Consider the following 25,609-nt stretch of genomic DNA (forward strand, 5'->3'; position numbering starts at 1 on the left):
TGAGTCACAGCTATTTTCTGTCTCCATTTTCCTTAGACTTGAGGAAAATTTCTACTGCTGTAGCATTCAAAGATCTTTGGAGAGGTTTTTAAAAAAATATTTTATTTTCACACCACCAGTTTTTGTTACCAAAAAAAAAAAAAGTCAATGCACACACTGCTTTATTTCTTTTGGCTTTTATTTATTTATTTATTTATTTATTGAAAATAGACTTTTCATTCTCAGGAAATCCTTTGCTTCTGACTTCTGTTTCTTCCTTGTATCTGTCTCTTTCTTAACAAGCTGCCTAGAAAAATATGACCAAGAGCTATCTTACAGGAAAATAGATCACAGAATAGTTTGATGCATTCTCCCTAAATTCTCACATATATATCTAAAGGAGTATGGGTTGATGTGTATGTGTAAGTGTTGCATTGCAATATACTTTAATCATTTCCACAGTCCTACATAGTTTCTGGCATTCCTGAGGGATACACTTGTAATGCCACTGGTTGATGACATTTCCCTCCTTTTCTGACTATTTGGAAATGCACAACTTCCCATTCTTCTGACAGAGTCATCCTTCAGGCTCCACAAAATTCAGACAGCTGTTCAAAGACTGTCTTAGGCCTTTTTGTATGCTTAGAAGTCATAACCTATTTTGATCCTTATTGATTTAAGTTAAAGGATGAACTATATGCAGTGATATTAAAGAAAAAATCTGACTTGATTATGAAGCACGAGTCTGTCCTAGGAGCAGTTGTGCAATCTTTCTTCTGCAAGTAAATGGGTAACAACGTCACAGGGCACTGTAAAGGGGAATTCATTACTCTTTGGAAAGGGTAAAGCTACTGCTGCTAGAAAAGCCCATGAGGAAAGTATTCTGTTGGCTGTGCAGGGTTTGGATGCTGTATATGCTAGTGCTTGATAGACCATGCAAAATGCTGTGAAAAATAGCACCTGGTGAGCTCAGCACTGTTTGTAATGCAGGAGCCCTGGGTTAGAGGGCAGAGCTTTTGTAAATAATGACCATGGTATAACAGGGCACCTGTCAGTGGTGACCAGAGCTTGGGGTTTCATAGAATGATAGAACAGTTTGGATTGGGAGGCACCTTGAAGATCATCTAGTTCCAACCTCCTGCATGGGCAGGGACCCCTTCCACTAGACCAGGTAGCTCCAAGCCCCATGCAACCTGGCCTTGAACACTTCCAGGGATAAGGCATCCACAGTTTCCCTGGGCAACCTGTGCCAGTGTCTCACCACCCTCACAGGAAATTATTTCTTCCTAATATTTAATCTAAATCTACTCACTTCCACCTTGAAACCATTCCCCCTCATCAGGTCACGACATGCCCTTGTAAAAAGTCCCTCCTCAGGATAAAGACTTCGAACTCTACAGAAATGGACACTCCTGTCCCAGCATGGCAATAATTTTCCGGTGTTTTAAGGTCATTTAGACAAGCTGCTAGTGCCAGGACAAAAATAGCTCTAGTTTAGTTTCTGCTGATGAGGCAAATTCTTCTGGATTTGCTCCCCTATCCCCTTGCCAGCTTTCACAGTAAGGGAACAGGCACAGGCTCTGGCAGGAAGCTTTCTTAATGCCCCAGCCCTGCCTGAGCCTTGCCCCTGTGCAGGGAGTTTCTGAGTGTGCCTGCCTGGGGTGTGAGGGAAGGATGGAGGGAGGGAAGGCTGCCAGGTGAGGGTTTCAGGGCAGCTGAGAAGTGGTGCTGGAGGGCAGTGCAGGTGCTGAGCACTCCGTGTAGCTCCTGAGCTACAGCGAGGTTGAGGATGTTCAGCTCCATAGAGAATCGAGCTGTTTAAGCTTCTTCAGGCTTTTAAATCAAAATGTTTTTGATTTTGCAATTGCTGAAATCCCCCAGCACGCAGAAGCTGAAGTGTCATCCTCTGGCGATTGCAGGACTTGCAGATGACAGGCTTTATGTATGCAGTATGTTCTGCCAGAGAAGCTTAACCTGGCAATAGGAGCTTCTTTACCGTAATACAAGTTCATGGGACCTGCACACCATTGCGGGAGGGAGATCTCTTTGCATTTACCTGAAGTGACATTTTAAAATCTGTAGATAAATCTAGTAGAGCACGGTCAAATAATGCTAAATAAGCTAACTCCTCTCATTTCCATGACGGTGGGAGCAGTTACAATCAGTGCTTTACCTCTGTGTCTTCCTTTTTGCCTGAAGGCAACTGATCGGGGTTGTTGTCCTCAAGCGGGTCTGTCACCCCCTGTGCAGTGAGCTGATCCTTCACACAGAGTCGAGGTGTTTGCTTTAATATCCAGTTCTGCACAGAAAAGGGAGCAGGGTGGTGTTCCACAAAGCCAGCTCAGCTTCCCGAAATGGAAATGCTACTTTTATACCCAAAAATATGAAAAAGAACTTCACCTCTAACATTATTCCATCATTCGCACACATGATTGGTTAATTAATTCTTCTCTTCCATTTGAAGAAACAGCTCTCAAAAATTTCACTATGCATGGTCAAAGAGTGGGAGGCTTTTTGTTAGTAGAGTTGATCTAGCTTATGGGTGGGTATTTTAGTATGCTAATAACTTGTTAATATGGTGAATCCAGTTACTCAGTGTTTTCTACCCAGTGCTCACAGTTATAACCAAGATAAGCTGTGGGGAATGCTCCTTTCCACCCCTTTCATCTGCCTTGCAAGTGTCTTGCAGGCCTGTCTCAAGGCCAGGCTGTTGACTACTTGGGAAGTGTTTTGCTCTAATTGGAGTATGTGGTTTTTTTTCTGATTTTTGCTGTTTCACTATTATGTAAGCTTTATTTTTATTCTGCATGTCCCTTTCATTCTCTTTTTTTGTGTGATATTTTCCCAAATGTGATTTTTTTCCCCCAAAATTTTACTTGTTTCAATTAATAACTGACATCACCATGATCTCAAGTAGGGGCCACTTATTCCTGTTGCATTACACAAGTCAAAAAAATTTATTTATAGCACTGGTAATTAAATGCACAGTATATAACTATTCTACAAGCCAGTATGACCCCTTGGAATATTTATTATTGCAATGAACATCCTGTATTGCTTGGAAAATAAGGATTGCTTTCCTCACTACTGCAGGCCTCTAGTATAAAGAACAGGATGATTATTCACTCTGTTCACTCTCCGTCCAAGCAGCAAAAGCAATAATGCTTTCCTTGCCTCAGAAGCTGTTATGAAATTGAATCTACTTAAAATTCCCAGGTAAAAGATGGTATTGAAGTGGACAGATACTATTTAAGCTTATGCCACGGCCTAGATAGGTAGTAAAAAGAATGAAGTTGTTGTTTATAAACTTTGGATCAAATCCTAAAGTACTTATTTTTACCGCGCTTTTGAACTGCTTCTTTATGTGTGCAGCAAGGCTGATGTTTTGACAGTGCTTATTAGTCTTCCAGTTGAAATGAAGACCTTCATCTATACCTCCTGTCTTCCTCCACAATGTCATTATAGCAGCAGGACCTTTTGAATGCTTTAGTCTTGGAGCCTCCTGTGAGGACGACCGTGCCTGCTGGATCTCCTGGAGCATATGAAAACATATTTAGTGATCTAAAGACTATAGCTGAAGCTTTCTACTCTAATCTTAAAAATATCTTCTTAGATAGGGACAAAAGGCCTAAAAAGCCTTTTGAGATGTGTTTAAACCATCCTCTGGATGCACTGAAGTATGGTGATTCGTGTTAATACCAAACCACTTGTAGAAGTCTGACACTTTTGTTGAATTATTTGTGGTTGGGTTTTTCTTTTTTAACTGTTATTTTTATGTTGATTCTGGGTCCCTTTCCTATAAACTACAGAGTGCAGGAGACATTTCGATTGCAAGATATTTCCAGAATTGATAGAAAGCAGCCAGGAAATGAAACAGTCTGGAAGATGCCTCCTCCTTCAGCTGAGGCCAGGACTTGATTTTCTGAGCCTTTTGCTGGTGACACACACTTCCTGCATGTTATGAAGCAGAACCTCTTATCTGTTAAACACTTTGAACTTTGTCTCTATTCTACTTGTTTGGGTTTGTAGTACTAATACAAACTGGAAACGTTTTCAACAAAATCATGATGTTTTAAAGCTACCTCCAGCAATGTTTTAGAAGCCACAGTGACATCTGCTTGCTACTTAGAACTGCCAGTGCTAAGAGGGTGCCATCAGCTCTAGTTAGACACGAAATTTAGGCCTCAATCTGGCAGTGAAATGTGAGAAGAGGGGAGACGTGTCTGAGTCCAGACCCTATCTCAGCTTTGACAAAGTAAAGGAGAAAGTAGAACTCTCTAATCACTCTCACCTGTTCATGCATTTGGGCTTCCTTTTATAAAAATGACTTTAAAATGCCAAATTGGAGCAATGACCTCATCAGAGATGATGAATTTTCCCAATTCATCTTCTACTGCCCAGGAGTGCTTGACCTTCCTCGCGGCACACACAGCTCAGTCCTGACTCCTGACCCTTGTGCCTTTGGTCAGGATGCATTAGCAAGCAACAAAAATAGCTGAGCTGCTGCCATCAACCACAGGGAGTCTGAAGGATCCTAGTCCTGGTTCCTGTGTATGCAAAACACATCACAGTGCAGTGTATGATGCTTTTGTAAATTCGTTGCCTGGTTTGTTCCTGCAATTAAAGTGAGGACATAGGCCAGTCAATATTCTCTTTTGGTATTTGGTCTGTGGATTTTTGCTGTGTTTGGAGCCATTTTGGTTAGCCAGTTTAGCTTCTGCCTGTGTTGCTATCTACAAATCCAGCAAGGCATAGCTGGATCATTGTATGCCTACATCAGCCTGTGGCTGTTATGCAGCACTATGCAGCATTCAGGTCCTGCAGGGCCTCTGCAGTGCTGGTATTACTAAGCTGCTTAGAAAGCTTCTGATCAGTTAGTCCCAAGCCTACAAGAGGAAGTGGGACCTTCTTATAGTGTATTCTTCTGAGACTTGGGAGATACTAGTCCACTTCTCTGCTCTGCAAAAAGATTTCTCTGGTGGCCTTTAACAAACAAATTATTTTCTTCTGTGATTCTATTCCCTGTCCATAAAATAGGTATGGCATCATCATGCTAGGAGAATTAATGATCTGTGTGTCCATGGTCTGTTCAGAGTTTTGATTTCATCTGTTTGGCAAATGTCACCACAGTCATCAAAATATTTCCATGCCATTCAGGGGGTTAGTCTGTGTCTCCTGAGGTGCCCAGAGGGAAATGGAGCAGCCTTGCCATCAGACTCCCATTTTGCTGGGGTTTAGCTAGAGGCAGCAGAGCAGCCGGGTCACATCTGTGATGTGTGATTGGTCCATGAATTGCTGCATGAAGCTGGCAGAAGAGAAACTGTGCTGCTTCCTCGCTCTGCTGCCTGTTAGGGCTTGTAAGAGCAGCTCAAGTTCTGGATGCAGCAGTAGGTGAAGTTCTGGATGCAGCAGCAGTAATGAGGTAGTGCTCAGTCTCTGACGGTGTGAAAAACAGAAACAACTACAAAGCCAACAGCAACAACAACATTGGAGTGCCTCAGCAAAAATGGCATGTTTTCTTGTCATTTGCTTTACTGTCAGTAATTGCTTGGTTTAGCTTTGTCCTTGAACAGGTTTTGAATTTGAAGAAACCTCTCTGAGAACAAGGACAGCAGGTTGGATTGAAGCATGTAAACGCCTTGGAAATTCTTCGGCAATAGGGAGTGACTTACTGCTTTAGTACAGTGCTGGGGATCATTTGGCAAGACGCAGTCTCAATAATCAACACAGGCACAAGGGCCAACAAATGTTTTCAGAGAGTGGAAGCTTCACCTAAGTCTGTGTATCTGGATGTGGTGCAGAGATGAGCTGGTGCAGAGATGAGCCTAGCTTCTCCCTACCCCCAAGGTATGGGATAGAACTGTTCTCACATTTAGCTAAGTTGTCTTATTTGCCTTATGACTGCTTCTTCAGAGTGGTAGATGTATCTAGCATGTGATGGATTCAAGAAGATTATCAAATGCAACGTGATATGCCAAACATTTATTAAGACAGAAAAACTGCCTTTCCTCAGGAATCCTGTTCTCTTGAGTCAGGCAAAGATGAGGTTTGTGTGTGGATTAGTTACAATATCCCCTGTGAAGTAACTTGACTTGGCTAACAAGGAGGCCTTGCAGCATCCAGTGACTCCTTCTGGGTCTGCAGGCTACAGCAGCAGCAGGCAGCCAGCCCCTTCATAGCCACCTCTTCACCCTTTAGTGGCAAATGTAGGACTCTTGAAGGGAGAAGTTCTAATAACAAAGTTAAAAGGATCTTCTTTTAATCACCCCTGCACCAGAACATGGTTGGAAGATTTGATGCAGGTTATCTAAGTGTGAAAAAAGAAGCAAAGAAAGAAAAATCAGATTATGCTTTTAGAGCTCCTATTTTCAGCAAACTCAGCTCCAGACAGCTTGTGTGGAGGGCAGCGGGCTTGCAGAACAGGTGATGATACATGGCCGTATTTAAGATAAATGCTGAAAAATTGCGTGACTTACTAAAGTAACAGCTTTTCAACTTACAGTATTTCAAGTATTTTGAAGAGCAGCAGTTAGAATTTTGGCTGTATTAACCCAAACTAATGTTCTAGAAAGAATCCTCTTATTAATAAACCAGCTACTTTATTTCCTAAGAAGTAATTTATGAAATGGCAAATGCTAGCTTAAAAGGAATACAAAAGACAAAATCTGTTAAAAATTTCAATCTGGCAAATTTTCCTGTTAGAGAAATGTCTAATAGAGACTAGACTGGGCAAGAAAGATTGTTTGAGGGGAAAAAGTGAACGTGGAAACACAGTTGAAAAGATTCCTGGGCAGTACTTCTTCAAAGGGTGTTTTCATTTAGTCCAACATCACAAGTGAAACCTACTTTATACCTTGGAGCTGCTGTGGAAGTTACTGTATCTGTCTACATGGGAATGCCTGGTAGCAGCTGAGCTCATGTTCTGCCATGCTCTACAATCAAGCACTGCACATCTGCCTGCAGAGCTCCCACTGCCCCACATAGGACCCTGTTCAGGCAGCAGGCATCATTGGCACATCTCCCACTCCTCCCAGTGCCCAGTGTTCAGCCTGCACAGTACAGTTCTGACAAGTCTTCCCAAGGGCTTGCTAAGAGGTGAGAGGTCAAAAATATATGATTTTTTTAAAATGACACACACACACACACTCCCCCCCCAGAGAACTCTTTTTAAAAGTTTAGAGTCTGGTACTGGCTTAGAGATAAATGGATTTCAGGTTTAAGTGGTGATATCCAGCACTTCCCTCTGTCTGTCCATAAGAGACGGGCCTCATGAGTCCAGCTTTGTGCAGTGGAAAAGTATTTTTGTCCTCTGCCTGTTCTGCTGAGCTTTGGAGAAGAGAGAGAGGAGGGGGCAGTTTGTAAGTAATCACCTCTTCTGATGCCAGAAGACCCAGCTTTGAGAGAGCAAAGGCAGTCAGTGTATTGCTGTTGTCACCTACTTTTCAGAGGCAGCAAGAGCACTCGAGTGTTCCACCTCAATGCTGTGCTGCCCTGTGGCCAGGATGTCCCACCTGCCCTATTGCCACCAGGCCACCCTCTGCTTGCGGGGCTGGTGGTCCTGAGGGCTCTATTCTGAGCAGAGGATAGTCACCCAGGCAAAGTGTTTGGTGGGGCAGCTCATTTACCCACCACTGAGCTAGAGGACAGCTTTTTCACATAAAGGAAGTGTGAGGTGCATCAAGAGCTGCTCTAGTACTGGCATCCTGTTGGGAGACTCTTGTCCTGCGGGCTGGCATCAGATCTAAGTTACAAGTGAGCAGCTTTTTGGAGTTCACGGGGATTAAACAGTCCCTGCCAGCATTGCCATACACTCCTTGATGGCATTCTGTCACCAGAAAACAAAAACTGCATCTGGGCAGTTGTCTGGTGCTTCCATCCACTGCAGCCAAACAGGCGTTTTGGGCTGGATGCCCCTGTAGGACAATGTGAATGATGGAAATTACAGCTGATTTACTATGCAGAGATGCCTTGAAGCCAAATGGTTTCCATCCGAATATGAAGCAAATTTGCCAGTGCGCTGGCACAGCAAATGCATGATCTCATTGCCCCTTTTTTGTCTTGGTAGTCAAATGTTTGCTAGAAAGTCCAGCAGTAGATAAAAATCGGGAAGAGAGGGGTAGAAGTCACAACTTTAAAAAATAAGTTTCTCTAGACTTTATTTAGTACATAATAGTAGCTCCAAGTCTTGGAAAATTAATACATTAGAAGAATGCAAACCTGTTTCATGCAGACCAGTCCACGTGCCTTCAGGTTGCTCCAGCAGAGGCAATGTGGAGTCCCCACACCAGGAGTTGTAGGAGTTCTGTTGTTTCATGTCAAGAGAAACTGTTTGCTCCTGTGGCCTTTTGGAAAATCTCTTTGAAATCTGAAAGTGCTGTAGCTTCTTTGTATGAAGCCAGTGCCAAAACCTCTGCAGCAAGGTCCCTGTGCTGTCAGTAGCACAGAGCCAGATAAAGTTTTTCTAAGGACTTAATTTTGCAACCCGATACAAATCTATGCTGTGGGCAGATAAAGATGCATTTTGGGAGACTTTAGGGGCATTTGAGAGGACAGCGGGGAAGGGGGAGCAGATGCATACATGATGAACTTCTGAGTCCTCTAAAACGTGTTAGTCCTTCCCAGCCCCTAATAGCCTGTGATCAGACACGACAATGGCTCGGGTCCACCTGCTCTTGAGCTGTGATTTCTGTATGACTTTTCTTAGAGAAGCGGGCACACAGAAGTTGGGTGGCAAATCCTAACCGATGGATGAGTGCCCATGAGAAACAGGATTATTTTGTAGTGAGGGAGATGGTCCTTAAAGTAATTAGTTTGATTTGGATGTCATTATGTGAAAAACTGAGAGCACTTTCCATTTATGTGGAATGCTGGTGCTATCACCAAAATCCAGCTTTCAGTTGCTGATGCTGGCTATATAATGATGTGTTCCTGAGGATTGTAACCTCTTAGTTGAAAATAACATCAGGAAGAGGTTCTTCAGTGTTCTTTGCTGTATGTGCAAACACCTTTATGTTCTCTGAGTTCTCTGTTAAATTCTTTGACTGTATCATTGTCAAATGTGCATACCCAGAGAGAAGTCAGTCCAACCACTGCTTACTCAGGGTGCTAAGCTGTGCCACGCCTGCTGTTGTCTTTGCTTGAGCTTAGATCCATATCTAACTTTATTTTGGATAACAGTGTATCTTTTTGGTGTGTGTCTCTCTAATTAGAGTTTTCCATTAAGTGACTGTTTCCACTATATTGAAATATGTACATATATGTACCTAACTGCTGAAGTGCCTGCTGCGCTCTGTAGTTGCTAAGGAAAAAATTCCCTTTTCTCATTATATATTTTTCATGCCTCAGCTTATACCTGTGGTATAAGATCATCCATCTTCTCACCTGAACACATTTAAGTGAGTTTTGGGACTAATAGTTCTTGCAGACTAGATGTCTTACAAAGGCACAAGGAAGCAGAGAAGGGAGAAGAGAACTCTCATGGAGAGTAATTTTTTGTTTAATTTGCTTAATTCTGAACAGTTAAACAAATTTATACACTGTAGTCAAGTACAATGGTTGTCATAACAGAAAACATTTACAGCACCTGTTGAAGTGTCCTCTCTTAAGTTACACTTTGCACTGGGAACTGTTCCCAACTGTATCTTGAGTGCACAAGGCCCTGTTTGTGTACCCCTAGCTGTGTAAGGTACATGGCAGACTTACTTCCTCTGCCCAGGCACAACAGTGCAATGTGATGGTGACAAAGCAGAATGTCACAGCATTTGCTAATGGTCTGTAGCAGCATGACACCCAGCAGCTTCTCCAGCCTCTCTGTGTCTGCAGTTCTTCCAGTTTTCAGGAAAGTGAGAGTATAGCATGCTGCTCACAACCTTTATTGGCCAGGATGATGGTGTTTTATAGTCCTGCACTTGAGATAAGAATCAGTTTGTGTGAAATAGAAGACTAGAAAATTAGTAACATAGCATGACAACCTCCTTTAAAATGCCTTTCTCTAGTTTTAAAAATAAGAAAAAGATGCTATGTAAATATAAGCCATAAACACTTACAGAGAACTAAGGAACCTATGATTCTGTGTGAGGGGGTGTTAAGCTGAGACTACAAGGCTTCACTGCACTCCTAACTTGAGATATGGCTTTGGTGGTGATGTCTCCTGGATACTGGTACCACTCTGAAACTCAAAATATGCCACGTTTCAGTGAGGCTTAGAGGTTAAGAGTTACAGTCCTAGTATTGTGACCAGTGGAAGAGAGGCAGCTTGCTTCATGTCATGTCTCTCTCCTTCCTCACCTTAGAACAGTGGAGCAAGGAGGAAACTGTTTTACAGTGCCCCTGAGGAGGAAGCAAGGAGATGTCACCCCAGGAATTTAAGTTTAGCCAAACGTGACGTTAAAATATGGAAGAGGTAGAGATGGCAAAACACGATAGTGAAATGATCAACATTTTATTGATCGCTTAAGAATGTGTGACCACGTCGCCTTGCAGTCTGTGCACTGCCTCACTTAAGCTACAGCTGAGTTCTTCAAACAGTAAAGTGGAAAAGCTGCCTGCAAGATGAAATTAAACATTTTAGTTTGGGAATATGAAGAGTTAGAGTTGCAAAGCAGAAGGAGGTGGCTATTAGATAAAACTGGGTTATTAGATAAAACTTGGATAGGTTTCAGGCTCAGGAAGTTAATTTTTCTCATTCATTTGAGAAAATTAAGAGAATGGTGGAAATGCTCTCCAGGGGGGTAGTTTCTAGGATTAGGTGTCATTGTCTCTTCAGCTGAGACTTTCTGTTTTGAGCCAACGGTGAGGGCATTTGCTAGAGCAGGAGCCAGCATGTGGGGATCTCACCTCCCGGAGAGGACCTCTCTCTGCAGGCTGGAGCACCATTTCAGTCACCTACCTGAGGAAAGCTGGTTGGACCTCAGTTCCAATCCCTGTCATTAAAAAAGCAGGACTTCTTCAGCGCTTTCTGTCGGGCTCATTCCCACTTGTTTGGAAATGTATTTGGTGAAGAAGCCAGAAACTGGCTCTGTAGTCTTGAAGACAGGATGTCCTGTTGTGTAAGAACCCGAAATGAGACTGAGAGCCGCTCTCCCCAGAGACACCCACTTACCTTGGCACTCCTGGCTTGTGTCTTGCTTGCAGTGAGTGGGTATCTCACCACAGCTGCCTCGCCACAGTGCAAAGCTCTTGGGAGAGAAGGAAGGGGAGGAAGAGCTGCTCTCATTGTGTCTCTCTGCAGCTCGGACTTTGAATGGAGTTTCAGTGCTGCCTGGACAGCCCTGAGCCATGATGTGGTGACTGGAGCAGGCTCCTGAAAGGGATGTTCAGATCCTTTTGGCAGAAAAAGATCAGCTCAGATCCTTTTGGGGAAAATGGAACTTGCTTTCTGCTGTCTGTGAGTGCTCTCAGCTACTCAGGGAGACTGTGTAGTCCAACAGTCAGATGCAAGCACATTTTTTCTAAACCACACCTTTTAATGAAGCAGTGGCAAATGCAGTCTGAATTTACAATGATTGGCGTTGGGGGAAGAATAAACCACTCGGAATATGTATCTGCCCATATCTGTATGGAAGAGTGAGGGATATGGTATAAATGAGGACTGGGCCAAAGGCAGCTTTTAGGCTCGCACTTCATGGCACCAAGGAGTCTTGAGTTTGCAGTTCCTACTGCTCCTGGTAACAGAGGTCAGCCAGCAGGTAGAGGTTTTCAATATTCAGATTTAACTTTGTCATTTTTTGAATACACTTGATCATAAATATTTTTTAAATTAGTGTTCCAATCTACTCATGAAGAAACAATACTGTGCTGAATTATGGTTTTCCTCTTCTAGAGCAGCACTTTTCTTGAAGACAAATTCAAGAATGTTTAGGTGTGTTTGAAATCACGACTCTCTTGAGGAATCGTATTCAGGATCTCTTATGTGGAACTTGTAAGGGTGAACCTTTATTGGCCATAACAGAGAGAGACATCTTGCAAAAGTACCGTTCAATCTGCTTACCAACTTTTGTGTGGCTGACATCAGACATTGTGATATGTGCTGGGCCTGTGATTTCTTCCTCCAAAACAGGTCATCCTGCCTCATTGATTAATGGAATTTTGCTGTGTGTGTGTATAAACTGAAAGATTAATACAAACCCAAGCATTGCTGCTATGTAATAGCAAAAAAAAAAAAAAAAAAAAAAAAAAGGCATTGGTCATATTCAGAGGATTGAGGAGTTGCTGTAGAACACTTGGGGATGTGTGAATGAAATACACTGGTAAGACAGACAGCATCTACCTCTGTCAGTATTTGAATCTGTATTTGCCATGGGAGCTAAGTGTCCGCTTTTAGAGAATAAAAATACCTGAAAGAAAATTCAAGTACAGCTCTAAAGGATTCTCTGTGAAGTTATTTGGAGGGATATGTCAGTTCTTGGCTGTTTTAATTAGCTCATCTGTGCATTTACCAGATGGGAGACAGCTCCCAGTTTTGACACTTGACAAGGAAGACAGGGCCATCACTTACCAGCAGCTAGACCTGGACTGCAGCAAACTGGCAGAGACCTATTTCCAGGAACTGCTAGCTAAGAGGAGCTCTTTGTACTGAAAAGATCTGAGACAACTCGCTACAGTCAAGTGTTTTCTTCCCCTCAAGGTTTTCAGCTTCTGGCTGTTAGGGCTGAAGAGATTTGACAGCTGCTTTGGGAAAAAGCAAGCAATGTACTTTTTGTTGGTGTTCCTCATTCAGTTATTTAAGTTTCCTCCCTTCTTCTGTCATGTTATCCAGGCAGTGCTCTTGAACAGGGAAAAGACAGACCAGTTGAGCGGCACTGGGCATTTTGAGTGTGCACGACTGCAGTGCCATGCTACCATACTGCCATACCTAGACTGGTAGAAGATTTGTTCTCTTTTTAATGCAGAACTGCAGATTACTTTGTTTTTCTTTGCTATTATAGCTGAACTTCAAACCTGTTAACTCAGAGAGAGACACGTAAGGAAGAGTTCATGCTATCCTCGGCAATTTATGCAAGGAACTTCAGCTGGTTCTAATGCAATTCTCAGTTTATAATTTCAAGAGCTGCACAAGCCTTGCACATCAGGGACACTGAGCATTGTGTTTGTGTGGATTGGTTTCTGAGTGGGCATTCAAAGGTAGCTGAATGACTCATCAGCTCTTGTGCCTGATTGATTTGAACACATTTGAAAATACTTAGGAGACCCTCTTGGAAAGCAAAATACCTGTCAATCTCTATAAGCCTAATGACAGAAAGATAAATAAAAGCAGGAAAAAAAGAAAGACACTGCATGAAAGAAAGACACTGGCTAAGAGGAAATCATCTTAATGGTAAGCTACTGTCTAAAATGCAATAACTGAAAACAAACTATATAATTAAATTATTTTCTCAACACATCATTGCTTTCCTCAGCTCTACAACCTCTGCATCCATTTAGATCTCATGTGAAATTTAGAGAGGGGGGAAAAAAAATCCCAAACCCTTGACTCACACAAATTGGTTGGTTTCCTTCAGGAGACACTTGGTAAATGGCAGCAAACCATGGGGAGCCTGGGGAAACAGCCTCTGGCTTTGAGAAATCATGTTGTACAGATTATATGACTTTTTGTTGTAATTTAGGTGTCAGAGAGGTAAGTTCCTGCTGCTCCTTAAAGCAAATTCTGAGGCAGCGTTGTCTACCCAAGAAGGAAGGTCATATGTTCATCTGGAGTAAAAGATGAGCCTACATGAGATGTTTGTGTGTCTGCTGTGTGCAAAAGCACCCCATGTCCTAAAGATGAAAAAACAACCAACCAAACAAAAACAAAACCCAACACAACCCCACAAAAAACCCCATGAAAATAGCATTTTGTAGGTGGTGCTGCTAGAAACTGATGACACTTGGCAGGCAGGAAGCTGAAACTTTTTTTTTTTTTTTTCACCCTCATTCACTACAGTCAAGAAGTTCCTACAGAGCATTTCACATTTTGATGGGCATAGCAGTTCTCAAGCAGTATCACATTCTCCCTCTCAGATCTGTCATCATTTCCCCAAAGCCCTTGCCTACACATTCGGTATTTGCTTGCAACAGGTAATTTTCCTCTCAGAAATAATGAAGTTCTAGAACACCTTTAGCAATATATATGGAAGTGTTTTTTTCACATTACTCTCCTACTCTGTTTTGTAAGTTACTGAAGGAGGTTGCTAAATATGCTGTAATTGTGAATGTCTATCCAAACTATTGACCAGTGTAAGTTGTGTCGGTTTTAGTTTTAATTGTGTGTTGTCTAAATTTACTAATGACAATGTTTTAGAGCCTATTTTGGGGAAGAGGCATCTCCTGATGCTGCAAAACTTGCTTGTGAGGCTGCTGTAGATCAGGCAGGTTTTGTCTATTATTTCTACTAATTGCTCTGGACATATAATTCTGTTTTATTTTCAGTAGTATTTTTGTAAAATGTTTTTCCTTTTCTCTCAACACTAGCATAACCTGTAAATATGAATTAGAATGAGGAGTTTGACATAAAGGAGTTTGACATAAAGGAGTAGAATCTTGAGCTGGGCAGAACTTCTAAATAAATAATAGTAACATGATTAAACACTGATATTCAAGTCAGTGTTTCTAGAATTTGTAATTAAGCTATAAAATATGCTGTCACAGAGAAGAGCTTCAGTGCAGTTGAAGCCAGTGGTGCTCATGACAGTAACAGCCCTGATGCTGTTCTGTATAGACTGAAAACCTCGTTACCTCTTTCATCTGGGTAGCACAGTTGCTTACTAAATTATGAAATCATGTTTCTTCCCAACACTTGTATATTAATTATCTAGTAGTGCACAGGAGTTTGATTTTTGGAAAGTAAGAAGGTATTGTCCTGTTTGAAGGGCTGCATTGAGTCCCCACAGGACAAAGGCATCTTGGAGGTGCCTGTGCCCATCCACATGTTGGCTCTTGGGCTGTGTGTGCCCAGGTGAATACCTGAGGTTCCCTGACACCAGCACTCCTGATACCAGCACTTCTTGGCAGCCCCACTGCCAGGACAGGTCAATTTGTAGTTTGCTTTGAATTTTCAGTTTATTACTGAAAGCTAGAAATGTTTGGCAGTGCCCTGAAGGGATGTGACATTAAGTGGAGAGAAACCTGTTCCTCTTCAGAAGCAGAAACCAACTTTTGCTGTTGTTGCCAGTAAATCTAAAGAGAACTTCCTGCAGCATTATTGCAGACTTGTGCTTTTTCATGTGGCCGTAAGTCCTACGCACAACTCATCTGCTTGAAACACAGGGTCAAAGCCAAACTACATGGGACTAGAAATGGGGTAATTTGCATCAGCCTATTAAGAGATATGTGGACTTTGAGCATCATACCTTGAAACTTGAACTGCAAAGTGGGATCTGCACTCTCACCTGTCATGTGACCCATGTCCTTAAACACCTCACACATCTCACACATCTACACCTCTACATCCCAGAGGTGCAGCTAAGACTAACACTTAACCCAAAAATTGTCTGTGGTAATACATAATGGAAGTGAAACCCATTGTAGAGTTGGGTGGGAAGCTTCACAAGCCTGCACTGTTGATCCTGTGTTTTGTGAGAAGCTAGGGCGAGTAATTCCTTCCTTTCTGACAAGCCACCCCATGTAATTGCAAAAAACATGGTCACATTTCTCCACCGTTTTCCCTGACACCTGCTAGTACATCGCTATAGGGAAGCTTCACCATCACAGACTATGTTGATCACATGCAGCTTTGGTTTCTTTAACATCAGTGTCACAAGCATTTTTATTGCCAAGCCTTCTGTCTCTCCTTTTATTTTTTCTCTTACTTTCTTCTTTAGGAAAAAAGAAAGAGAAAGAAAGAAAGATTGGATCCAATTTTCATTGCACTAACATCAGCCTGAAGATATTTTCATCAGCTCTTGGCATATGCTAGATGGACTATGTACTAATAAATGCCTTTTTTTTATTGTTTTCCTCACACTTAAGTTCATTTTCTGTGAGCACCATATGAAGTAATTCAAAGCTTTTACTTGTTTATATCTGGCACTTCCAACTTTGTGAATGTTTCTGTATCCATGAAAGAGAATTATTAGGCACAAGAGAAAAATGCTGCTGTTAATGCTGGGGAAGACCTGCCAAATCTTGCAGGATTTGTGCAAGCTATAGAGGTGGAAAGAAGGGAAGGTTGTGGAGCTAATAATAGCAACAGCTTTGTGGCTAGGAGCCTCATAATTGTAGCTCCATGATGGCAGTCTGATTCAAAATATGATGAAATCCATATTTCTATCCATTGCTGTGGGTCTTGGATCAGTTCTTACAAGTCAAAGTTTAAAAGAAATTTGGATATTTTTGCATAAGACCAAAAGATCCACACAGGTCTTTTTCAGCACAGCCGGGTAAGGTTTTCAATATATTAATAACGTGTATTAAATAAAGCATCACCTGATCTTTAAGACTGTCTAATGCAGTATTGGCACAGTGGTTGCTTTTACAAAGAAGTAGCAGCAAGACCAAAATATGGCTGCTAATGCATTGCATCTGCCTCAGCCTTCTGTTGGTTACCTTCCTGGGAGTGTGCAGAGTGCTGAAGAACCTGACTTGCTGTGTTTCGGCAGGCAGCATCGTTCTGGGGTGTTTTGTGGGCTACCAGCACTTCAGAGATGGTGAAAGCCCTCAGTGGGCTGCTCATCACAAGAGTGATGAGACAGTGGACTTCTTAATTCCCCAAACAACATGCCAGTTTTAGTTGTTTTATTTGGACCCAGGCAAATTCCAAAGCAATGTCAAATCTGTACAGTACTGCACACTAACAGCTTGTTGGTCCTGCCCATCCCTATATGCAAGTGAAGGACACAATGAGAAGAAACCATCATCTGAAAGAGGTGAACAGCCTGCTCAGATACTTAAGGCTCAGGTATTCAAGCCTTTGTTGTATTTTCTTCTGATGTTTTTCCCTCTGGCACTTCTTCTATCACCTGTATTGGGAATGTTTCCTCAGTAAGTGAGTGAAGCAGCAGTTCCAGATTTGGCCTATGCAATTATTTAGGGTTGCCTAGGGATGATGCCTAAGGAGGCAATAAGAACAAAACTTTCCTATGTGCCAGTTACTACAAATGTGTTTGCAGCTTCCAACTATTTATAACTCCTGAGCAGGATACCAGTTTTGTCTGTTTGGTAGCCCTCAGTGGCTTTCCCTATGGAGTATTTGCCTGGTGTTGAACACATGCAGACTTTTTTGCATTCAGAACATCCTTTATTAACATCTTTCACATGTCAAATACATTCAGATGAAGAACCATGAACTTGTCTTTGCTTTGCATGTGCCTCCTCCTGCTGTCATGTGATGCTGTAGTTTTCATATTGGATAAGACACTGTATAGTCAATCCCTGCCTACCCCTGTTCATACCATGTCTGATTTTATACACCCCTGTCATATTCTTCACGCCCTCACCCCCATCTTTGTGTGAAGGAAGCAAGCACTTAAATTACTGCATCTATATTTGCCTCTGGTGAGATGAGATAGGGCTGTTGTTGAGCATGTCAGCCTGTTAATCTTGTTGCAAGGCTGTCTTCAATTTCCATTGCCAACTTTGCATAGGTTTGCTTCATGAAACAAGACATGTACCTCTGTGTCTGTTGCCCTCTTTTTCTGGCTCTGAAAATACAATCTGGAGCTATGCTAGGTAGTTGTAGAGAAACATCAGCAAGTAGTGAGATGGGAAGGGAAGTGAGTAGTAGTGGGCTGGTAGAGGGAAACAGCTGACAGTCTCATGCTAGGATTAGTTGTTTTACCTGGCTTTTTCAAAGGAACTTTGCAACAAAGATGGTTGGAAGTTTGGAGCATCTCCCTTATGAGGAAAGGCTGAGAGAGCTGGAACTCTTTAGCCTGCAGAAGAGAAGGCTGAGGGGAGACCATATTTATGCCTACAAGTATCCCAAGGGTGGGTGCAAGGAGGATGGAGCCAGACTCTATTCAGTAGTTCCCAGTGATAAAATGAGGGGCAATGGGCACAAGCTGGAGCACAGGAAGTTCCAATGAAATATGTGAAAAAACTTCTTTATTATGAGGATGACAGAGCACTGGGACAGGCTGCCCAGGGAGGTTGTGGAGTCCCCTTCTCTGGAGATACTTAAGACCCACCTGGATGCAGTCCTGAGTGATGTGCTCTAGGGGATCCTGCTTTAGCAGGACAGTTGGACTAGATGATCTCTAGAGGTTCCTTCCAACTCTGACATTTCTGTGATTCTGTGATTGAACTATATTAACTACATATTCTAGCTTTGGGCAAGAGTGAGAATTTAAGCACTGAGTACTGCCAAATAAAGATGCTGAAAGTTAGGAAATAATTCAAACATTTCCAAAGAGTTAAAACTGGAAAGCTTAAATTGAAAATTGTAAAGGTGTGAACTTCACCTGTTTCGTATCAGTAAAGCTATTGTCTAAATGCTTCACAGTAGTAACTGACTGGGTGTAATACTTCTGCAGAGATTTTTAAACGTAAGACTCTAGGATCAGTGTCTAAAAGCAAATTTTTAAGAGTCTGAGTGAGCAAGGAACAGAAATGTCATTGATGTCAGACACACTCAGTCTTGAAGCGAAAATTGCAGGAATCTTTTATCAAGATGTGATGGTGGATTCTTTATTGCTGTCAAATTATGTTTTTCTAAAAGATGCAATCTAGTTGTAACAAGATTCCCTTTAGGAAGTGCTTCTTCAGAGCAATCCTATGCTGAACGTCACATTGCAGTTGGTTCTGGACTTGTGATAAAAAAATTATGGAAGTCATATTCGTGAAACATGTCCATGTGGCATTATTTAAATGGCACTTGGCTTTCAGGGCTGAGCACAGGAAAATCCAAGTAACAGTTGCTGGGCACTCCACTTTTGACTACCAAATCAGGTATTTCAAGTATTTATGTCCACCTAATGTTTTTAATACTGCAGGGAGGAATCTTGAGCTTAATCTCTGAAAACATTGATTCTACAAATGCAACTTGAAAATCCTTTGAAAATTAAAAAGAGGCAGATTCTTTCCCCAAGACTTACTAAAGACTTCACCTTCTCAACTAGTTAATACTGAAGAAAGGCAAACTTGCTGGGTGTAACTCTGTCTCCCTTCCTCGAACATGGCTCATGCACAGGCAGGAATGTGGGCATGGAGTGTTGCTGTCTCAGGTCAGAGGGATGTATGGGTGCAGGAGAGCACCAGGACATGTCAGCCCATGTCTCCGATTCTCCAAGTCCATTGTTGAAAAAAAAATTTCCTTAGTTACATGTTAATATCATTGCAGTAATATGTGCCTAACATGGCTATTTTTTTAAGTTTCTGGCAAATCTAGGCTGATATTCCCACAATACTCACATTTCTGGCAGCTTGGGAGGCTTTCCAGTGGAGCTACAAGATTCAGCACCTTTTTAATAAAAGTGGAATTACGAAATGAGACTTGAGATTGGATGTGTGAAGTATGCACTTTTAGGCCTGCTGTTCTTGTTATTTAATCTCCATTCAGGTTCTTTGTCCATATTTTGGGCTTCACATACTGCTAAAATGCTCTCAATAGATTTTTTTCTGTGTGCTTAAGTCTTGAAGAGGATGATGATATGGAGAACTACAAAGCTTGCAAAGTAGAGGTCCCCTGTGTTTGTGTGGCATATAACATATGGACTAAGAGATTATGAGGGTATAAAACACTGTCCCTTCCCAGACAAAAAAAAAATGCTTGGAGAGAGAAAGAGGAGCTGTTCTAAAACCAGTCTTAGGTTCTTTAACATTGTATTTTGGGGTTTAATTTTACTAAGATCTGTATTTGTATCCCACAAAATTTTCCACGTGAAAATTGCTGTGTAGGTCCAGACTTCTCTTCCTTAGAAGAAATGAAACCCATTTTCTTTCCCTTTGTACTCTTAACTACTTGTGGGAGCAGGTATACATATGTCAGTATAATGTCCCCGTTTTCTCAATACCTTGATGCTGCTGAAGATGTTTAACAACTTAAAATTGCTTTTGCCTCAACAACTTTAAGAAAACAGTCCATTTAAAACAGTTATTTGTATTTTTAAGGACTTGCATTTAATCTTAAAAAAGACAGCAACAAAAAAAAACAAACCCAAATGTATTTATGTCAAGCCTGTTCGGTTACTGCTGAGCTTTGCATACTTGTAACACTTTTTGCTCAATACATAAATATGGAGCTGTCTTGAGAAAATATGGCATTGGGGATCTTGCAAAAAAGGAGGCCCATGACAGCTCTTTGCCTGTGCTTCTCAAAGACAAGTTGCTGACAGGTATTTATCCAGTGCCTCAGGAGTTAGTTAAAAGAAGCCATCCCACAAGTTGGAGGCTGTGTCCTCTGGCAAATGTGCGCAGGTTTGATTTGCACTGCATGAGTGCAGCTTGTCACATATATATATACACACATATAAAAGACAGTGAACAGGATGGGAGAGCTGAGGTTTGCATTTCTGTATTCAGGCAGGTGATTGCTGCTGTGGTGTAGTTGGTTGCAGCTCACGTAAGACCTCACGTGGAAACTGAAAATTAGGGGTGTCCTTAGTGTGGTAGCAGTTCCCCATGGCAAAGGCAGGATTTATGTCAGTGCTCCCTCCATGTATGTTCCTGTTCCTGGTGCTGCCTGATCTCCTGAAGGCAGAGGAGTGGAGGTACGGTCAGGTGTTCACCCTGGTGGCAGCTGCCCCAGCTGGTGGTTTGCTTAGCTTCAGCAGGGCTCCCCCAGACAGTGCAACAGCAAAGCACTGGGGCTGTGGGGAGATGGGCACTACTGCCAGCATGTCCCTCACTGCTCACCTTTTTTGTTTGTTGATAAATTTGGTTGTCTCTTCAGCACAGTTACTGTGGTCCTGGCCGCATGAGGTGCAATGGCTAGTACAAGTGGGCTGGGCTAGGTTCTTAATAGTTTATTGCTGAAGACTTTCTGTGTTGCCCTCTCATCTGTATGGTGTAGCAGGGGCAGCTTCTGTCCCATAGCTCACCCATTTATGTTACAAAACCCAGTCATTAAATAGTGAGAGGTACTCCTGTGCTTACCAGACAAGGTGGGCTGCCTGGAGCTGGGGTAGGACTAGGCAGAGATCTTACGAAGCAGCTTGGGCTCTGGCTCTTTCAAGCACCCACATGTCTTCCTTGGTGACCCCTGTGAGGGTGACTGTGGCACCACCCACCCAGTCGCACACCCCTTCTGAGCATTTAAGGAAAACACACAGCCCAGATCCAAGGATCAGATTGAAATGGCTCCTGAACATGCTCCTGCACAAAATGACATGTGCCCCATTGACTGTGTGACCACCTGGCACTGCCCCGTGCAGGACCTGGATGCCCACACCAGCACCAAACATCCAAACTCCAGGAGAGGAAGGGCTTGGGAGCACAGACGTTTTCAGAGACAAATTGAGCTGGCTTAGAGTTGCCTGGGTTTGCTGGGGCTTTGTGCCACTGGAGCGAGCCTCAGCCCACTGCGGGAGTGACCCCGAGACCCTGCCTGACAGCACCGGGCTCCAGCAGGGAATGCTGGGCTGGCACTGCTCCTTCCCTTGGAGCAGGGGCCTGCCCGTGGGTGGGGAGCCATTAGCCTGGAGCATTGTATTGATTCTCCCTTCCCAGTGAGTCACTGCTATTCTTGCTGTTCTAAGGATCATGCTGCTTTGTCCATTTTCTATTGAGCTCACTGCAGACTGAGTTTCCTGGAGAAAAAAAATAATACTGTCAAGTACCCTGTTTTCTTACTCTTATCTCACATTTGGTTTCCTAATTGCAGCTTGGAAATAAAATATCCTTCTTGCTAATTTTATTCTTTTGTATTTGGGAAACGCAGCCAAGTCTGACAGCTTCTTCCTTCCAAAGATGCAGTGTTAAGATGTTTTTTTCCCTGCCTCACAATGACAAAACTGTCAAGAAGCATTGGAGTCAGGAGAAACATGCATTTTGTGTGTGCCAGTGAAGCAGTACTTACTATGGTTAGTTTAATTTAAATCTGTCTGCAAGAGAGGGATGGGTTTATTTACACATTTCCTAATAATTATTTTAATCTGAAAGTTATTTCTCCATTGGAGTGCAAGGACTTTTGAGTGGATTTTCCCAAAAGCAGCTAAAGAGATTAGTTACCAGCATTCAGTAGAAGCTGGGGGCTATACATCTTGTGCACTCTGCACTGAGAACTTCAGCTTAGACGACCTCCTTTTTTCAAACCAGACTACTTGCTGGTTCTCCTGTAACACCACACTGGAGGTTTGATGTTTTGTTGTTTTTTTTTTCTTGGAAAATACAATACCAATGTAAAACACATGTTTTTGAAGAGAATGAGAGTTCAGGGAGGAAGTGTTGCCTGGCTCCACTTTGGGGTTGTGTAAGGGCACTGTGAGGCTTTCAGCTGTACCATGACACCCTTGGGTTACTGCCACAGAGATCACTTGACCTGTGGGCTCAGGAAAACATAACTTGGAGGGTCAATGTAAAATTAATTTCTCTGTTGGCAAAAATGTAATCTTTTCCATATAAATAAATAATTAAATAAATCAAGGCAAGAAGCTCTTCCAGCTTCTGTAGTAATCAAGACATGAATGGTTTCCCCATGTCTCACAGAGCCCCTTCCCCACTGTCCTCGTACTCCTGACTGTGGGACTAACTTGAGCTTTGCCTCATCCCTAAACTGCAAGTTGCTTCTAGAAGAGGGTGTGGGAGGGAAGGGAGGGCAAGAGGCACTTTGCATATTGGTGTTGGAGACTCCAGAGCAGTCTCTGCTGTACTGACCCTGTTAATGGCCAAGCTGCACTAAAATAATACCAGAGCTTCTGCATGATGTAGTGGGTGTGCTCTTGGATGAGACTGCTGTAAGACCTGGGAGTGTCTCTTGGTCTATTAGAAACTTGGTGCTAAACCACGGAGTCAGGAAAACAAATGTAAGAAGTCACTTTTAAAACAAAATAGAACAAGTCACTTCCTGGGATCATTAGCTGCACAATGGTGCTGCCTTGCTGACCTCTCAGAACTGGAGAAATCCTTTTTCTTCTTTGTTTTATTCTTTCTGATGTTACAACTGTAACAGAGCTGTATGCTCTTCAATAATGAAATAATCCATGTTCCACACAATATAAGACTCTTGAAAATGTTCCTATAAATGTGCAGAGGCTGTGCATTTGTTAGTTTAAACAAATGATTTCAAATAATTCTTTCTCTACAACTTAACAAATGTGCAGTTAATCAACAGAGTGAAATCTCTTTCCCTCTCTAGATTGTATTCCGGAAAATCAGCGATGTCAAACGGGAGGAAGAGGAGAGAATGAAGAGGAAGAACGAAGCACCTCTGATCTTACCCCCAGACCACCCGGTCCGCCGGCTGTTCCAGAGGTTCAGGCAGCAGAAGGAAGCGCGGCTGGCAGCAGAGCGGGGCAGGGATCCCGATGACCTGGATGTGGAGAAGGGGAACGTTTTAGGCGAGCACTCCTCCACCCGCTCGATGGTCAAAGCCAGCGTTGTGACTGTGCGGGAGAGCCCGGCCACCCCTGTGTCCTATCAGCCTGCTTCAACCTCTGGGGCCTCTGACCAGGCAAAGCTGCAGGCCCCCACGTCGGATCATGGAGTATGTAAAGTGTCAGGGGACTATCCGCGACGGAAAGGCTGGGCCAAATTCAAAGACGCCTGTGGGAAAGGTGAAGACTGGAACAAGGTCTCTAAAGCTGAGTCCATGGAGACATTACCAGAGAGAACTAAAGCTTCGGGAGAAGCTACCCTGAAGAAGACAGACTCTTGTGACAGTGGCATTACAAAAAGTGACTTGCGCTTGGATAACGCTGGGGAGGCAAGAAGCCCGCAGGACCACAGCCCGGTCCTCACCGAGGTCAAGCATTCCTTTTATCCCATCCCAGAACAGACTCTTCAGGCCACCATGCTAGAAGTGAAACATGAGTTGAAAGAGGACATCAAGGCTTTAAACACCAAAATGACCAATATAGAAAAACAGCTCGCTGAGATACTTAGGATATTAACCTCAAGAAGAAGCTCCCAGTCGCCACAGGAGTTGTTTGAAATATCAAGGCCCCAGTCTCCAGAATCAGAAAAAGACATGTTTGGAGCTAGTTGAAGTGTTTCTTTTTAAAAAAACAAGCAAAAGAAATAAACAGCCCCCTAACATTTTAAATTTAATCTTTCTTGAAAACGAGTGAGGGACCAGTTCACTAAGCATGTTCCCTGAGTCTAGAAAGGTACGGTAACAGGAATTGCAACCTCATGTCAAGATGGCAGCTGACTCTGAAGCCTTTTTGACAGCAAGGGTACAGTTTCTAAAGTTTTTCTTTTATCCATTGGTGTCCATTCCTCCCCACTCCCCCACTCTCCCTCAGGACGTTGGAATAAGAATTCTGACAGCAGCAGCCATCCCCATGAGCTCCCAGGTGACCTCTGAGGGTTTTGGAGCATGCCTTACATCTTCAGCTCGTGTTTTGCCTACATGAAGAAGCACTTGCCAGGGTGCTTATGTTTTCAGCATGTGTTCTGGGTTTTTTTTGCTGCTGCTGCTGTCTCTGTGTCTGTCACCTGTACAGCATGTTAAATGTCACAGTATATTTTCATATATTTGTAATAATGCAAAGAACTGTAGGAGACGTTTGTCATTTCAATGGAACATCTGCTACTCAGTACCAAAGTTATTTTTGGGTCATCAAGGGAAGGCTAAAAAGATGAAGAAAGTGTACTTTTTAATTGCAAACTCACGTATTGCTAGAGCAATTACATCTAACACCATCATCACCAATAGCCACAGTATTTCAGGTCCGTTAATAAATCAGATCTTCCACATTCTCATTCACTGAGTCAAGGATACTGGTTTTCAAAAACTTCTGTCTTCAATGTCTTTGAATATTGTTACCTTTGCTTTTAACTCCAGCCACTGGAGGACAGAAGGTTGGGTGTGCAGCACACCTGAACACAGCCTGCTGCACCACATGTTGTGAACATCAATACCAGGCTCTGCAGATTTGTCTCCCCATGAAAATATACTGTGGCATTTATGTCCTGTTTTTGCTATGAATCTGTTCTTTTAATTCTCGTTAAATTATTATTCAGATGTTCTGTTCAATGTAGCCAAAGGCTTTCACAGATATTTTAAAGATTTTAGATTGTGGTATTTTCCTCTACATCCAGATGTATTGTTCCTGATCTATTCTAGCTAGTAAGCAAATGGATAGTAGAGGTAGAAATACAGTGCTTACTGTACACAAGTGCTATTGTAGCAAGGAAACAAAAAGATCTGCTTCTTGAAGAAGGAGATGTTTCCAAAATTTATATTTTCATAACTTCTTTTGGAGGATGATTGAAGCACTTTACCAAAATGACTCTTCATTGTTCATTAGCTAGGGTAGCATAGCTGGTATCATGGCTTGGGCTGTCACCTTAGGTGTGTATTCACAGTATATTCTCTCCACTGAACCAGTAGGTTAGAGCTCAGAACCGCGGTGCAACAGGTGTTTTTGGGTTTTGATTTTTAATGGCAATAGGTCTTAACACCACATGGGAGCAGTTAAAGCCTCGTTCTTTTTCCATGCTACTAAGTCATTTACAAAAAACACCTGATTTTTTTGGGGGAAGACTTTTTGTTCAAGCTAAGTAAGGAAGAGGCAAGGAAAATAACAGATTTGAAAGGATTTCTGGTGGCCTGATG

General features: G+C 42.5%; 2 protein-coding genes across 5 annotated transcripts in view; one reads left to right on the forward strand and one right to left on the reverse strand.

Moving 5' to 3' along the window:
* Positions 1-25,609, forward strand: part of KCNH1 (potassium voltage-gated channel subfamily H member 1) — a 185,187-nt gene that overhangs the window by 157,209 nt on the left and 2,369 nt on the right. The window contains exon 11 of one of the 2 annotated variants that reach the window (XM_051613521.1): positions 23,186-24,224. In XM_051613521.1, the coding sequence (XP_051469481.1) occupies positions 23,186-24,034 (849 nt within the window). In that variant the 3' untranslated portion in view covers positions 24,035-24,224. Of the gene's footprint in view, positions 1-15,776; positions 15,866-23,185; positions 24,225-25,609 lie in introns of those variants that run through there. The other variant, XM_051613523.1, reaches the window with a different exon arrangement.
* HHAT (hedgehog acyltransferase) overlaps positions 9,552-25,609 on the reverse strand; it is a 186,810-nt gene continuing 170,752 nt past the window's right edge. Inside the window, exons 12-14 of one of the 3 annotated variants that reach the window (XR_007888903.1) lie at positions 23,268-23,359; positions 10,868-11,301; positions 9,552-10,523 (exon numbers count right to left, since the gene is read on the reverse strand). The gene's annotated coding sequence lies outside the window, so the exon portion shown is untranslated. Of the gene's footprint in view, positions 11,302-15,815; positions 21,639-23,267; positions 23,360-25,609 lie in introns of those variants that run through there. The other 2 variants (XR_007888902.1, XR_007888904.1) reach the window with 2 other exon arrangements.

The sequence above is a fragment of the Apus apus genome, chromosome 3 (genome assembly GCF_020740795.1).
Source record: "Apus apus isolate bApuApu2 chromosome 3, bApuApu2.pri.cur, whole genome shotgun sequence".
In the NCBI taxonomy this organism is placed as follows: domain Eukaryota; kingdom Metazoa; phylum Chordata; class Aves; order Apodiformes; family Apodidae; genus Apus; species Apus apus.